Here is a 15,341-nt window from a genome sequence, read left to right on the forward strand (position 1 = left end):
CATTTTAGGCTTGTTGGGGAGGGGTTTAAGGAAGAAAGATTCCTGATGTCCACAGCAGTGTCCTTGCTCCTGACCTGCTCTCACAACGGAAGCCAGGCATCCTCCCCAGTGGATTCTGACTACGTGCACAGCAAGGGGAATCACTTCAGCGCAGCCTTTGTGAACTTAGTGCTGAAGCTGTTCTTCCCAGTCCCTATTACTGGGGATGGGGGTCAAGGGGATTCTCTACTCTGCTCTTGTGAGATCCCGCCTGGAATGCTGCATCCAGCTCTGGGGTCCTCAGCACAAGAGACATTTGTTGAAGTGTGTCCAGGGAAGGCCACTAAGTTGATCACAGGACTGGAGCACTTCTACAAAGACAGAATAGAAGTKTTGGAGTTGTTCAGCCTGGAGAAGAGAAGGCTCCAAGACCTTATAGCACCTTCCAGTACCTCAGTGGGGACTATAAGAGAGCTGGAGAGGAACATTTCACAAGTAGTGACARGGCAAAGGGAAATGGCCTTGAGCTGAAGGAGTGTAGGTTTAGATTAGGTAGTAGGAAGTGATTGTCCTCTCTGGGGATGGTGAGGCACTGGCATGGGTTGCCCAGAGAAGCTGTGGACGCCCCATCCCTGGAAATGTCCAAGACCAGGTTGGATGGGGCTCTGAGTYACCTGGTCTAGTGAAAGGTGTCCCTGCCCATGGCAAGGGGGTTGGAAATAAATGGCCTTKAAGGTCTCTTCCAACTGAAACCATTCTGTGACTATGATACAGACCAAGTAATAACTTTGTCAGGAAAATTCTCACACATTTTTCAGCTGAAATTGGTGCAGGACTGCCTGTACCTGGGATAACATCTCAAGTGTCCAAACACCTGAGTCTGCTCCGGTTGCTTAGTCCTCAATGAGAGTTTTTGAAGGTTATCCTAGAATCATATAGGTTGGAAGAGACCTTCATGTGTGCAGTGAGAGCTGTCASTGGTGTCTGCCGGTCAGAGACAACTCTTCATGTTATGTTAACTCACGTGCACATGGTGTTAGGACCAACAGAAAGACCAGACAACGACCAGTCTTCAAAGACAGTACAGAAAAAACTGCAGGATRTTAATGCAAAATCCCGATTACACTGAAATCACAGAAACACTTCAACAAAAACACACAATCCGTGCCAGCTGCCGTTGCTCTCGCTCGGCTCCAGGAAGGATTGGGGGGCACGTCCCGTGTCCTAGCACCTCCTCTCCTCCCCACTGGCCCCGCCACGGCCCGGGCGGGGTGCGGGTGGCAGAGCAGTGCCCGCCTCGGCGGCCGGTCCCGCTCCACCCCCGCGGTCCGGTGSCAGCGGCGAGCGCGGCCGGCGGGGTGAGTGCGAGCGGCACCGCGGGACCCTGAGCGCACCGGGACCGCCTCTGCCTGGCGGCGGACAGGGGACCCCGAGCCCCGGGGCCGCGGCTCGGGTGGGTAGCGCCGGGCTTGTGGGGCACGGGGCTCTGGCGGTCCTGGCAGCGGGAGGCGGCTCGCCCGTTCCCAGGGCCCTTGAGGGCCGGGCAGAGCCCTGCAGCCGCCGCTCCAGCTCCCTCCTATCTTTAATCCCAGCTGCAGGCGCGCCGGGACGGCTGCAAACGCCTCAAGCCGGGACTCAGCCTGCGCTGGGCAGGGAGAGCTCTCCGGGACACAGAGCTCCGGAGGTGGTCGGGAAGGAGAGGCGGGCGCCMGCCCGGCGSTGCGGGAGCGGTGCGGGGACATTGCCTCGGGCTGAAGGGCAGCCTGGGGGACGCCCGGCTTTAACCCGAGATCACAACTTTGGCKCTTTGCAGTCAGCAGAGTTAAGAGTTGGCAAAGCACTGGAGACCGAAAAAAAAAGGGTAAACTTAAATTAATGGGTAATTCCAAAGTTCATAGTTGAAAAATTATAGCTCTGTTACATTAAATTATATTTTTACTGATATAATCTYATCAATGATAATTGCTAAATGTAATTGCAGAAGTGGCAGAACTTGCTGGCTAAAAGATACCCTTCCACTCACATGGGCACATTCTTAAATTATCAAGATCTTGGCTCTAAATATTGAACAGTGAACAGTGAACTGATCATTTGTTTAAGTGTTAACATAGTTCGTATGCCACAAAGGATGTTTTCTTACTAAGATTATATCGAAATTGAACATCCTTCTGAATAACACTGGGAGAACACAAAAGAGTTCTGCACGTCTGCAYGTGGCAGTGGTTATCTTTAGCCAGCTCTTCCATCAAGTGAGAAAACAGCGTGTAATTGAGCCAATCAATTTAAAGTTTTTAGAAAAAAAGGTAAAATGGATCACATCACACAATGTCTTTTTGGCTCTCTTTGCATTTGTAGAGCATGGAGGGTCAGGAACTGCCTTATGTGCTAATTGACTGCATAGGAGAGAGACATGGAGTATATGAACACCATGTTGGATTTCTGAAGAAACGTTTTCATCTCATCACCATGAAAGAATATCTRAAAAACAAGGCATTTCTTAGCAAAAAGATCAGTGCTATCTACATGTGGTATCACAAACCAGCTATTCATGAAGAGCTGCTCCAGAGCTTGCCTAACTTGAAGGTAGTTGCAAGTTCTGGAGTGGGAATAGATCACTTGGACCTGAAACTCCTCTCCAGCTATGGTGTGAAGGTGTCCAATACTCCATTTATTGTTTCCACTGACACTGCAGACTTGGGCATGGCTTTGATGTTGGCATCTTCCAGGAGACTTGTGGAAGGTAATAACTGAAATGGTCTTAATCTTCTCATAGAAAAGATGACTTCAAAACATGCAGAAAATCTGCTGATGCAAAAGTGAGCTTAAAACTAGAAATATGGAAAACAGGGGACAAGGAAGAAGGTAAGATAAATCTSTCTTGTTGACAATAACTTCCATGCCATTTCCAAACTGGTGTATTGGCAAGGTAGAGTTGTTCCTTCTTTGGACAACCCTAAATTCAGGCCTGTCCTGCAGTTAATAATGACTCAGATGCACAGCAGCTTGGCAAAGACAGACTTCAAGCCTCCTTGAAAATATTTCCTTTTAACCCCTTACTGCTGCTTTGGCCTTTCCTTCCTTGCCTCCTTGCCTGCCAAAGAGAAGCTGGGTGTGTTTCTCTCCTGAGCAAGAAATCAATGTCAGCAGTCATGTGTGCAGTGCAACATTATTAACTTACTGTCCAGAAATATGATGACAGTATATTGTTTGCTCCTGTGCTCCTATCTTGYCCTGTGGTAAAAGGTGGGGAAAAAAATAAAAAAAAAAAAAAAAGTAGCCAGTTACTGGAACATCCTTTATATAACATTATTTTCCTTTTCCTCCTCCAAGGACATGAGATGGCAGTCTCCCCTGACACAGAGTATTTCCCTGCTGACTGGCTGGGAGCAGAGGTTTCTGGAGCAACCCTGGGGATTGTGGGAATGGGCACGATTGGGTACAAAGTGGCTGAAAGAGCCAAAGCCTTTGAAATGAAGATATTGTATCACAACAGAAGTCAGAGGTAAAGCTGGTAGCAGCTCCATGGCAACTCTACTTTTTCACTGCTTTTATGTGTTATTTGTGCTTTTCACTGTGCTTTCCCTTTTTATGGTGCTCTTTATTTTAAGTGACTAAGTATATACTCTTGTTGCAAGATGGTCATTAATTGCCCAATTTATACAGAAACCAAGTCAAGAAGGAATGGGAGAGCTAYATCTCGCTGTTCTTCCTGTTAGTCAGGGCTTAAGAGTTCTTCCTGTCATGGTGGTGACATTGTAATGGAGGAAAGGAGAAAACTGGGGGGACTTAAATCCTGTGACATAGGTGAGGCAGAGATTCAGGCAGAGATATCTCACCCTTCCAGAGCCACGTGACAATAGAGGGCTGGACTTTCCAGTCTGTTTGCTGTCTCCTAAATGAGGTAGACATGCCCCGTGCTCCCATCAGGCCCATGACATCTTTTTCTTTTGTGGGAACTTGATTAGAGCCAGACAATACATACCCCAGCGTTGTCCTGATACAGATAGAGTGCACCAGCAGGTCCTGCAGCGTGTTTTCAGTGAATCAGCACTGATACACAGAGCAATCAGGCTGTTGCTGACATAGACTTGACTTGGGAAGATTTAACCCCTGCCCTGTCTTGTGTATTTCCTCAGTAATTTTCACGTGACATCATCTTACTCAAATTACTTAATTTCCACAAGACATCAGTGTTGCTTTTGGGTMGGAAAAGAATCCCCATTACAAGCAGAAGTTGTAGCACAAATGCATTTGCTTTATMATTTATTCAGTGCATTTACGTGATACCCATTTCTTACTTTCCATCCCCAGAGGTGCAGTACTGCACTTTAGTATACAGTTCACTTGGTATTGTGGGAAACAGTTTGACATTTGTCTTCACTGAGTTTCRGTCAGATAACCAACTAACTGCTTTGCACTACACAGCAAAGATAGCAATAAGGAACCATCTTCTCTACTGGTGATTTGATCTTTCTCTTGTTTCTTGCTACTGCAGTTTAATTTTGGGATTTTCCCTTCAGAGACAAGGAAGAAGAAAGTGCCGTTGGAGCCGTTTACTGTAAGAAGATAGATGATTTGCTCCAGCAGTCAGATTTTGTGTTGCTGTCTGTGAACCTAACTCCACAGACATCCAAACTGATTGGGAAGAGGGAGCTGGAGCTGATGAAACCCACTGCTACTCTCATTAATATCAGCAGAGGTAAGGTGCAGAGTAAACAAAAGTGCATTAAGGTTTATTGACATGACAAGTCCTGGGAAAACCTCTAATAGACAGTCTGTCCCTCTGAAATTTCCCATAAATTCTCTGATTACTAGTTTATTTAGACTCCTGAGGTCATATCTCAGTAAAACCTACAGGTGTTCCCATAATAATGAGAAAGTAGGTYTCTGGAATTTTAGTGAGCTTGGAGTGCTGGAAGCCCACGTGTGTTTATATAATCTCCTACTTAAGCCTTTTACTCATTTAATGCAGCGTGGTTGCTAACATACATTAGGGTGGCATAGCCTATTCTGAAGCCTAGTGAATTCCCTGATGCAGGTACCCAAGCTTCCCCCTCCCACTCCACCACACTCTGCTGCTGCTTCTGCACTGTGACCATGGCCTGCTCTGCTGTTTGCCTGACCACAGTGCCCAAAAGAATGCTGAGAGAACATATGGAACATGAAAATAAACATATCCTTCTTACTGTGACACAGGTCTGGTAGTGGATCAGGATGCATTGGTGGAAGCCCTTCAAAACAAAGTTATTAAGGCAGCTGCTCTGGATGTGACATATCCTGAACCTTTGCCAAGGTAGGACATGTATTTAGGTTAATTATAAAAGAATGTATGTGTGATCTTCAAGCTGAGTAAAATTTTGTGAGCATGTGACAAGTTGCATCGTTTTGTTAGGAGTACACGATTTGTGTGCACTAGTCCTGCTTAAACCATGTCCCTAATCCTGTTCCAGCCAAAAGAAAATTCACACTCACTCATTTGGAGGATTTGTTGCGTAAAACCCCACCAAGCTAGGCAGCACTTTGAACTGCTCTGAGTATGCTCAGGTCATGCAATTAGGTTTTTTTTTTTATTTTTAATTATTATTTTATGTATTTCCCTGGCTGGCTGCAGGTGATTAAATAATAGATGAATGTGTGGTGAGTGACTAGCTCAGTATTTCTTTTTCTCTTCCAGGGATCACCCCTTGTTAAAGCTGAAGAATGTTATAATAACTCCTCACATCGGAAGTGCCACCAGGAAGACACGCTGGGTTATGATGGAACAAATGGCAGAAAGCATAGAAGCGGGCCTGGCGGGTCTTCCTATCCCTCGTGAGGTGCTGCCCTAATGCAGCTTGCACTTAATGTTAATGCCATCAGTGTGGAAACAGTAATTTGATCATTTTCGTGTAATTATCCCACAAGTGGTATTCAGATAAAATATATAAAGCACGGGTTTATTTAAATTKATTTCAATAGCCAGCAGCGATTCTCTGTGGAAAATTGCAGTATTTTGTCTTKGTCTTCAATGGAAAACTCGAGAGCACAAAGTCATGCCTCAGTGTCATTTCTTTTTCTCGCATCCCCTCACAATTGCCCAGCGATGCAGCAGCGAATTGAAGACATATAAATCGTATCGTGGAGGAGCCACCTGGCACAGCCACAAAGGCAGCCAGCCTGTGGGARCGGCTACTCCCACCGCTCCAGCAGCAATCCCGACGCTTTCCCTTCGCCCGGGCCGAAAGTCGAGGCTGTGTGTGTGAGAGCCTAGCCCAGCATTAAGGGCGGCTCGGCCCCTCTCCCTCCTTCCCTCTCCCTCATCCCTCTCTCCGCGCCCGGCGGGCCTCCGTGCCGACAGGGGGAGCCGCAGCCGGAGCCGAGGGGGAGCTCTTCGGGCCGTGCCGTGCCGGGCCGGGCTGGGCCGTGCCGTGCCGGGCTGTGCCGTGCCGTGCCGGGCTGTGCCGTGCCGGGCTGTGCCGTGCCGGGGGCCAGGGTAGCGATGTTGGCCGCCCGAGGGGCCGCGGTGGTGCCGCGGTGGTCCCGGGCTCTGCGCAGCTCGGCCGCCCTGGGCGGCTCCAGGAACCTGCTGCGGAAAATGCTCCGCAAGAACAAGTAGGTGCGGGGCCTTCTCCGGGTGCGGGGCCTTCTCCGGGTGCGGGGCAACCCGGGACAAGGGGATAAGAGGGGCTGTGGGGTTTGGGGCCCCGGTAGCGCGGAGGAGAGACACCGACCCCGAGCTGCCGCACGGGCAGCGCCTCCAGAGCCGTGCGGCTCTTGTGGCCAGGGCGTTTCGGTGTTGTCGTGCCGASTGACCACCGATGTCAGCTGGTCGGCAGCGGCAGGCAGGTGGTCACGAAGGCCACCCTAACCCTGGCCTATATCAGCAATTGTGTGTCCTGCAGGACCGGGGCAGYGATTGYSCCTCAGCACTGGTGAGCCCACMACCTCGASTGCTRTGTYCATTTCTGGATCTCTCAGTACAGGAAAGGCATTGAGGTGTTGGAGCGTGTCCAGAGAAGGTCAGCGGTGAAGGATCTGGAGCAGAAGTCCTATGAGGAGTGGYYGAGGGAGATGGGGRTGTTTAGTCTGCAGAAAAKGAGGCTCTGGCTGSMCCTTATCACTCTCTACAGCTGCCTGAAAGRAGGATGTAGCCAGTTGGGAGTCAGTCTCTTCTCCCGGGTGACTAGTGACAGAACAAGAGGAAATGTCCTCGAGCTAAACTAAGGGAGATTTAGAKTGGATATTGGGAGGAATTTCTTCACTGAAAGTGAAGAACGGTCAAGTGATCCTGAAGAACAGGATCCCCAGGAAAGTGWAATAAATCACTGTCCCTGGAAGTGTTCAGAAAATGCATACAAGTGGTGTTTACAGACACGGTTTAGTGCTGGATTTGGCAGTACYGGGTTAAGAGTGGGATGATCTTAGCTGTATTTTCCAAACTTAATGATTCTRTGCAKMTAAAGAAGCCTCAGAGCTGTTGTTTTCCACCCCTTGCTGTCTATGTACAGCATCAGTTGTGGATGGGAAGCACTGTTCCCCACACCCCAGCTGTAGGGAGATCTACTTACGTGAGAACCTGGGTGTTGTGGTGTGCTTTAGGGCAGGTGGAATATTAMTTACACAGGGAATCAATCCTTGTTYGTCTTAGCTGCTGAAAGGCTGATTTCCTTTCCTTTTCCCAAAAGAAAGAAGTTCTGGTATGACAGCCCTACCCTGGGATCACAAACGGTAAGTCCAAGCTCTTAAGGCCATTTGTTTATCTGTGCCAGGAGGAACAAACGTGTGCTTCTGCCATGGATTCTAACTTTGGGAGAAGCATTTTCTGATGGAGAGATAGCAGGATTTTGTGAACAAGCAGTAGGGCTYCAGTTTGACTGTTTAATGCCAGGAYAGACATCRAGAGAAGTCATTTGGCTCYCCATGGCTGKTTCCTCTTCTGTGCAGWTCTTTCATCTTTGTCAGCRTCAATGCTCTTTTGCATTCCTGAGTACTGATCCAGATTAAAACTTCTACGAGCTTKGTTTAATGAGGTTTATTTTTATGTTTGTTTTTTCAGACAAGCAAAGCTTTTCAGTCAGTATAAGGTGTATTTGAGAAAACAGACCCATGGAGCTTCATAACTTGCTACAAAAYACAAAAGAAATTTGAGAAAGTTTGACTATACTACACGAAGGTCAAATATTTTGTGAACAGAAATATTCTTTATTGAAACACTTGATACACAGGACTTATATAAAGTCATCACAGCGTCAATAATTACATAAGAGCAAACCTAGTAAAGTGCATGAAACTGTATATAATTGCTTAATACAAGTGTGTAACTACTGATTAATGTGTTGTTTGTTTCTTTTTAAAGTTTTATAAACCAGCCAAGTTGGACTTTTTAATGAAAAATGACCTGACAAAATCAAGGAAAGAAGATAACATGCGCTGCAGRGTCTTGAATGGTCTTATTCATAAAGCTGTGTTAGAGATGGCGACTACCTGTGAAGTCAGTCAAGAATTTTATGATCTCAAGCTGGAAATCAGCAAGGCAAGTGCCAAAGCTGCCGCTTGTGCTGAGCCACTCTGATGGTGCTGTAAGGTTGGCATGGAGATGCCGAAGGAGCCCCCCTGGATGTTGTGATGTGTGCAAGAGGAGTTTTACTGCATTGCTTCTGATGCAGCAGAGTGTAGCAAGCTCAGGCTCTGAAGTACACACTAGGAGAGCTTTGCCACTGTTGTACCTGGTTTAGGAGACCTTTGCCACTCTAACACAAATGCAACTTAAGCCAACTAAATGGTAATTCTCCTGGTATGACTTACCTTTTTCTCTTACTCAGACATAAACTCTGCCTTGCCCTTTCAAAAGGAGGAGCCTGGTTTTACCAACCTGTTTCTTTCCAAGAGTCTTTTCTTCTTACAGCTGTGTGAGAGCTGTTACTTTCTTGTGTCACTCAGCAGCAATGTTACAGGCAGAAGACCAAAGTGATGCATGAGATTAGTTCAAAAAAAAGGGCAAGCATAACAAAATGTCATTGTCAAGCAAGATCCAAGAAAGAAGTGGGATTTGTACATAATTGTGGCTAGTGGTGTCGTAACTTGTGGATTTGAAAGGGGAGTTAGAGCTCTGATACAGGAACTAAGTCAGTCTCCACATTCTTGTTTATTGTCTTTAGTTTTTATCTTCTACGTTTTTGTTCTGTAAAGATTAAATTATACCAGTGTTTGGCTTAAAARCTTGGTGGACTTAGGTTTGATATTAGAAGCACGTAAAAAAAATGGTACCCTATAGCTGCATCTATGACAGAAGGTTTGTCATTCATGACCGAAATAGGTGTTTTTGACAGCTGAATTCATTCTGTTGTCAGACAAGTGTTCAAAATTACATGGACAAGATGAGTCTTCTGACTCTAAATGTGCAGTACCCTTCGGTACTTTCTGTCTCTCTAGGGTTTTAAGCATTGCTTGTCTGACTGATCACATGTCTGCCAGAAAAAATGCTGGCTGGTGTGGGCAAGACACAATGCTTTCAGGCAGTATTGCTGTAAATTAAACTATTTAAAACGTGAGAGAGGGAAAGAAACAGCCTTCTTCCCAATACAATACAGATTTTATAGCTGTRTAGTGCTTGTGCGGCACTGGAACATGGCTGGGAGTAGATCAGTCCTGATTCACTCATGARCTCAGTCTGGTCTGATATCATTACTTCTGTTATCAAAAGAAATTTTCTAGCAGACTTTCTGCAATCTGTCAGAGACTTCTTTGTATATGAAGTGGTGTGTGTAAATATAATTTTAAAGGCTGATTTGCCTTTTTTGTAGGTGTCCCTGTCATCCAACTTTTCAGCGTGTTGTGTGTACTGGAACCCCACTTCCACTATGGAGAAGGAAAGTTATGTTGAAAGTGTGCTGCGGAAGAGTGCTCCACGTATACGGTACTGCTGTGGGATAGACAGGCTGCTTCCAGAGCCATTTAAGTGCCATTTCTTAAGTATTTCTGACAATCTAGAGCTGACCTATTGGGATGCTTCAGGTTTTTAGATACTGGGCGTAGAGAATGTCCTGTGATGAGCCTCGCAGGAAAGGGTGGCTGTGTCAGGCCAGCTGTGGGATCTTTTCCTGGAGCATGGCTGGTTTTGTTGGCTTCTGGCTTTCCCAGGGCTGAGCACAAGGCAAGAGGAGTGTGGGTGTGGTTTCCGTTATTCTGGTGGTGGTGGCTGGGCAGGTTGTGTGGGACAGTAGACCAGAATGGGGTGCTGTACAAAGGACTGGCAACTGCAAGTATCTCCTTGCAGATTCACTGGAAAATTCTGATCGCTAGGGATGATTTGGGCCTCCAGAAAGGATGACTACTATTACACAAATTCTTCACAATACTGATTAAAAAAAAATTAAATCAGAATACAACCATGTATTGTGATGCTTTTGTCCATTTTTCCAAGAGTCCAGTGAGTTTTCAGGGTATCATTGAGATTTTTGTCTCTTTCTCTCTTTCCCTGGCTTTGCCTCTGCTATCCAGCCAGTCTGTTGGAAGTTCAGGACTCCACCCATGGGGCATACTTGTAAAGCCATTTCCTTTCCCCCTGTTTCCCTAAGCTATGTAATTCCTGCTCCAGCATCATGCTCTTCTAGTCCACAGCTTCTGCTCTTTGAGAAGGGAAGTTGAGGGCTGAGAAGAAGACAAGGGGAGCCCTGTCAGTTCTTCCTGCAGGTAGCATGTAGGATAAGTTGTCTCACCCTGCTCCGAGAGCTCTATCCCCGCTGCTCTTATCTCTATAGTGGGGATAAAGATACCAAATGAAGTGGGGAAAGAGCTGTGCCAGTGTATGCATATAGACACAGGCAAACCTAATACCATCAATACTCAGTTGGATTTGCAGCCAGTAGTTTTTGTATGCTATGCATTTGAAGTTGGGGTTCTGCAGTGATGTATTGCTTATCATTAGCTCCCCATCAGCCTGTAGGTTTTGCAAGCCATACCTGGAAGTGTACGATACTGCTGGATTTAATTTAACATTTTTTTTTCTTGTCCTGGAGATGCTATACTGATACTCATGCTGTTGAATGCTGTATTTTTGCCAGGTATCTTCTGAAGAGTCAGCAGATTGTAGGAAATGCACCCCCAGTAGTATTTATAAAAGACAAAGAAGCTGCAGCTGTAAAAGAGGTAAYTCTAATCTTTGACTCAATGTACAAATGTGGTGACTTTTTGAGAGAGCTGGTCATTTAGTTGCTCTAACAATTTACTGATAAAAAATCACTCTTTCTCTATAGTTGCAAAGCATTTTCACAAACAATCTTGAGTAAGCTTGATGTCWGTATAATATGTAAAAAAACTGTAGRCTGTATCATTAGGCCAAAGAAGAAATTCTAAAAAAGTAAGTTACCATTTTAAGGAATAATACAGGGTTGCCTGGTGTACAYGATTATAGAAATCAGGGTGGAGGAGCTGTCTTCCACATTTTAAATSTTATGTGTTTTTAAGATTCAATTGAATAACCAGTGATTTTTTTTCCCATATCTTTTTCCATCTGTGAATTGTTAAAATGTTTCTAGGAAAGTGCAGATCTTTCCATAGGGAATGTAAGCTTACTCATACTAYATTTTCCCCCTTTACTTTAAAATTGTCTTTACTACTTCATGTTTCCTGTCAAGGTGTTGATGGTTTTAACTAGTTGACGTATTACTAGAATAATGATGTTTCCTAGGAATTTGCTGTCACTGGCACTGTGAAGCAAAATCTCTGAAACAGTGAGATTTCCAGAARAGAAAGATGACACCAATGAGTAGAATTTAATGAGAAATGTCTTGTCAAGCTGTTGATATGAACAGTAATTGAAAATAGCATGTTCATGTTTCTGTGCCCTGAAATGCCTTATTATTTATAGTAGTGTTACTGTTACAGCCAAGTACTTTTAAAGACTTCTGGGTTCCTGCAATGTGGAAGGGATAAAAAGAATTTCACATTCTCTAGAAATGCGGTGAACTGCTTGAATTTTCCGTGGTCAGAAATMATCTGAATTTCAAAGAAGACAAGTAAAAACCCTCCTTGTATCATTTCTGTTAGGGAATGACACTGGGGARCACTTAGATGCACCATTTTCTCCCACTTTGCAGTTCATCAGATCTGTGTCAACCACAGATTCAATTAATATAGTTGAACTTGATTTTAATAATGTAAGTCAGGGAAAAAACATCCAATTAAACTCCTAGAATAATATACTGAATTAGAAGGGAATTAATGTAAAGAAAAGCTAAAATAAAGATTTCAAATGAGAGTAAATTTTCACAATGATGTACAGTCTGTAAGCATTGGATATACTAGATTTGTAGCATTTACTGGTTATGTGCCATATTAAAGGGAAGYTGGGAATTCCTCTCTTACATGTAAGAGAAATGTATACTTGAAGAAAGGGAGAGGAGGTGAAAAAAATCTCATTGTAAGGATGTAATGAAAAAGAATTTGCAAGACTGAGGTAAGAACAAAGAAATAAAAAATTACATGTCAGACAATCCCTAGCTAAGGGTTCATAATGACATAAAGCAGAAAACTTTGTAGGAATCTCTGGATCCATTACACTATTTGACAAAAACATCCCAGGCAAGAAGTATAAGCAGTTCCATGAAAATTAAGGAAAAGGCTCTTTTGAAGTTRTTTTGCTAAATATTCCAGACATMARAGGAACATACTTGCTGTTAGATAGKTCTCTGTTTCTTGTGTAGATGTGAGCAAAGTAGATTTTATACAGGATCCTTAATATGTGTTGCTTTCATGTGTTTACAGGTCGAGGACTTACTGGCAATTGCTGATTTTGGACCTCCAGAAGAAGAAGAAATACCTCAAAATGAATCAAGGTGGGGCTTTTTGATTCAGAATTGTCTAAATATCCACTTTCATCTCTGTTGGCCWATTTAAATTGGGTATTATTTGACGTATGAGAAAGTGTATTTGAATTAGATGTRTACATTGTTGTTTGCAGACCTGATACTTTTTTTGGTGTTAATATCTTCTTTTTTATGAGGGAAATATATGTAAAATTTTTAAGATTTCAACACTTGATGTGTTTATGATAATCAAACCTAAAAAAAATTGCTCTGCAGCAGCCATATTTGTTTCTTGCTGGTAATTGTCTCACATGAGGATGAAAACTCTGCATTTACCAGTASGGTTCTGCTTCCACTTTTTTCTGGTATAAGTTTGGTTTGTTATACTGGATTGCTAATTTATTGACAAATCTCCCTAAGTTAATTTAACATTCTTCKGTGAGGAATTTTTGGCTACTGAGAGATAGGGCTGAACAACCTATTGGAACACTGGATGCACTCAAGGCAAGAGCCTTTGCACTTGTGTGCTGCAGTCCTGCAGGTAGAAATGTTTTGTGTGCCTCATCATCTCACAGGATGGTTCATCAAGTGCGAATCAGAAATACCTTCCTGTGGGAAGATGTTGCTAGGACACATTTCCCAAAGGGCACCTAACATCCTCCTCTGTGTCTTGGGGAAATAGTCAAGTCCAGCATAAGGTTTCACATCGTTCTGATGTGTTTTGGGCACAGGCTGCTGTTTCTCGCWTCTTGGAAGAGCTGGGAGAGCTCTTGAGTTCCTTGGGGCTCCCAGGTCCAGTTTCACCTATGGACACTTTTTCCCTAAGACAAGCAGTTTTATCTGGCATGTTGTTGCTTTWATGGCTTTCTCCCATTAAATCTGTTGACACAGAATTTCCTTGGATACATGATATGATGGTATCTCTTCTTTTGTAACATAGGGAACACGGGGCATTAATGAAGTCAGACTTCAGTATGTAAAGTCCAGTTTATTTCTGTGTTACTCTAGTTTCAAAAACAGCATTACTTATTGAAATATATGCAGGGAAAAAAAAACCCAAACCAATACTTGTTTTCTTTCCCACAGTAAACTATYCACTTCAACAACTCAATCTTCAGATTCACCCATGCGGCCTAATCTGTTTGGCATTGATCATGAACTGCTGAATAAACAGATAATGGACTATAAAAAAATGAAAGTGTCGAGACATATAGAAGGCATTGCCTGGACAGAGGAACAGGAGAAGCAGCTTTCTAAGATTCAAAAGAAAATGAAAAAAAAAAAACAAAGGAGTCCTCCTGACGATGATGACATTACACCCCAGAAACACTTATTGGACAGATACGAAGCTGATTACTGGGATGATAACCCTGGCTCAGKCTCAGACTACGAGCTGCAGGGTGAATTACAGGAAGAGGAGAACGAGTTGGATGCAGATAATGGCAAAACTTTAAATCAGTCTACTGATAAACCAAAATGAAGTGAAAAARCCATTCCTTTCAAAATGGAGGCTGCCAAAAGTAAAAAAAATGGAAAGACTGTCTTAGTTTCTGAAAGATTCATTTTTTATGGCCTGTTTACCACTTGCTCATTCAAACTAATAGATTTGCCACGTGAGGTTTGCTAACACAAAGTAAGTGAGAAAAACTGCCATTAGTGACATTCTATTAAGCAGCTTTCAAGTTGCTTCAGTTGAGGGATTTTTAAACCAGAGAGCAGTTTTGCAATAAAATACACCCATTGCAGCATTGAGTTAAAACTTCTTGCAGTTGTGTTGATTATTTCCAATAAAATTATGGTTTCTATATTGCAGTATTTTTTTTAAGTGACCTGGATAAAAATTATCACAAAGCGATGGTTTTTTATTCTGAGATTAGGATGGAAGAGGGAAGCAAAATAATGACAGTGGTGTTTAGACATCAGACACAAAATCAGGGTCTTTTCTAGAGTACCAGTCTAATGGGGGAACTATTTCTACAAGAAAGTAAAACTCATTGAAGTTATGGCCAATAATGTTATAACCCAGAAAGAAAATTAATTTATGGTTGTGCAAGGGAAACTGCAATCAGAAAGAAATGGAGAACTGCTCATCCATTGGGTAAAATCAGGCAAATCATTGACTGTGACTTAAAAATGTATTAAAAACTTGAAAAGCAGAAAAAGAGCAGCAGGGAAGAATGTCCCAGAAACTGATGTGAAAATTAATAGAGGATTACATAAAAAGTGAGAATAAAGTTTTCTGACTCAAAGCACATAAAAAAATAATAGTATGAGTGTGTAAAGTTAGAAGGCTGCAACTAGAAATTACAATGAACAAGGTAGTGAAAAGGAATTCTGTCAGAAATACAGAAAGTTTAATTCCAGTAGTTAATGGGAAAGTAAAGAAAGTCATCACAGGGGAGTTTGCACTACAATATAGCAGAAGCAGAGAATGGTTTGGGTTGGAAGAGACCTTAAAAATTATCTAGACCCAAGCCCCCTGCCATGGGCAGGGACACCTACACCAGGTTGCTCATCAGAGGCCCATCCAGCCTGATACTGAACACTTCTAGGGATGGGGCATTCTCCGGACAGTGT

At 43.6% G+C, this 15,341-nt stretch overlaps 2 protein-coding genes across 3 annotated transcripts; both read left to right on the forward strand.

Annotated features, from left to right (window-relative positions):
* Window positions 1–1,256: 1,256 nt before the first annotated feature.
* Window positions 1,257–6,008, forward strand: LOC130580406 (probable 2-ketogluconate reductase). Of its 2 annotated transcripts, none has more exons than XM_057377884.1 (6): window positions 1,257–1,337; window positions 2,335–2,719; window positions 3,310–3,481; window positions 4,500–4,678; window positions 5,176–5,272; window positions 5,654–6,008. In XM_057377884.1, exons 2-6 carry the CDS (start codon window positions 2,338–2,340, stop codon window positions 5,805–5,807), a joined length of 984 nt encoding a protein of 327 aa, XP_057233867.1. In that variant the 5' UTR covers window positions 1,257–1,337; window positions 2,335–2,337; the 3' UTR covers window positions 5,808–6,008. The 2 variants fall into 2 exon arrangements, with proteins under 2 accessions (XP_057233867.1, XP_057233866.1); XM_057377883.1 differs by having other exon boundaries at window positions 1,275–1,432.
* Window positions 6,009–6,426: 418 nt separating this feature from the next.
* RBFA (ribosome binding factor A) lies at window positions 6,427–14,569 on the forward strand. Its single transcript, XM_057377882.1, has 7 exons — window positions 6,427–6,570; window positions 7,644–7,686; window positions 8,315–8,491; window positions 9,762–9,874; window positions 11,022–11,106; window positions 12,724–12,794; window positions 13,851–14,569. Exons 1-7 carry the CDS (start codon window positions 6,458–6,460, stop codon window positions 14,242–14,244), a joined length of 996 nt encoding a protein of 331 aa, XP_057233865.1. The 5' UTR covers window positions 6,427–6,457; the 3' UTR covers window positions 14,245–14,569.
* Window positions 14,570–15,341: the final 772 nt, after the last annotated feature.

Source organism: Malurus melanocephalus, unplaced genomic scaffold (assembly GCF_030028575.1).
Source record: "Malurus melanocephalus ecotype Western Australia unplaced genomic scaffold, MMel_1.1 scaffold_329, whole genome shotgun sequence".
Taxonomy (NCBI): Eukaryota; Metazoa; Chordata; class Aves; order Passeriformes; family Maluridae; genus Malurus; species Malurus melanocephalus.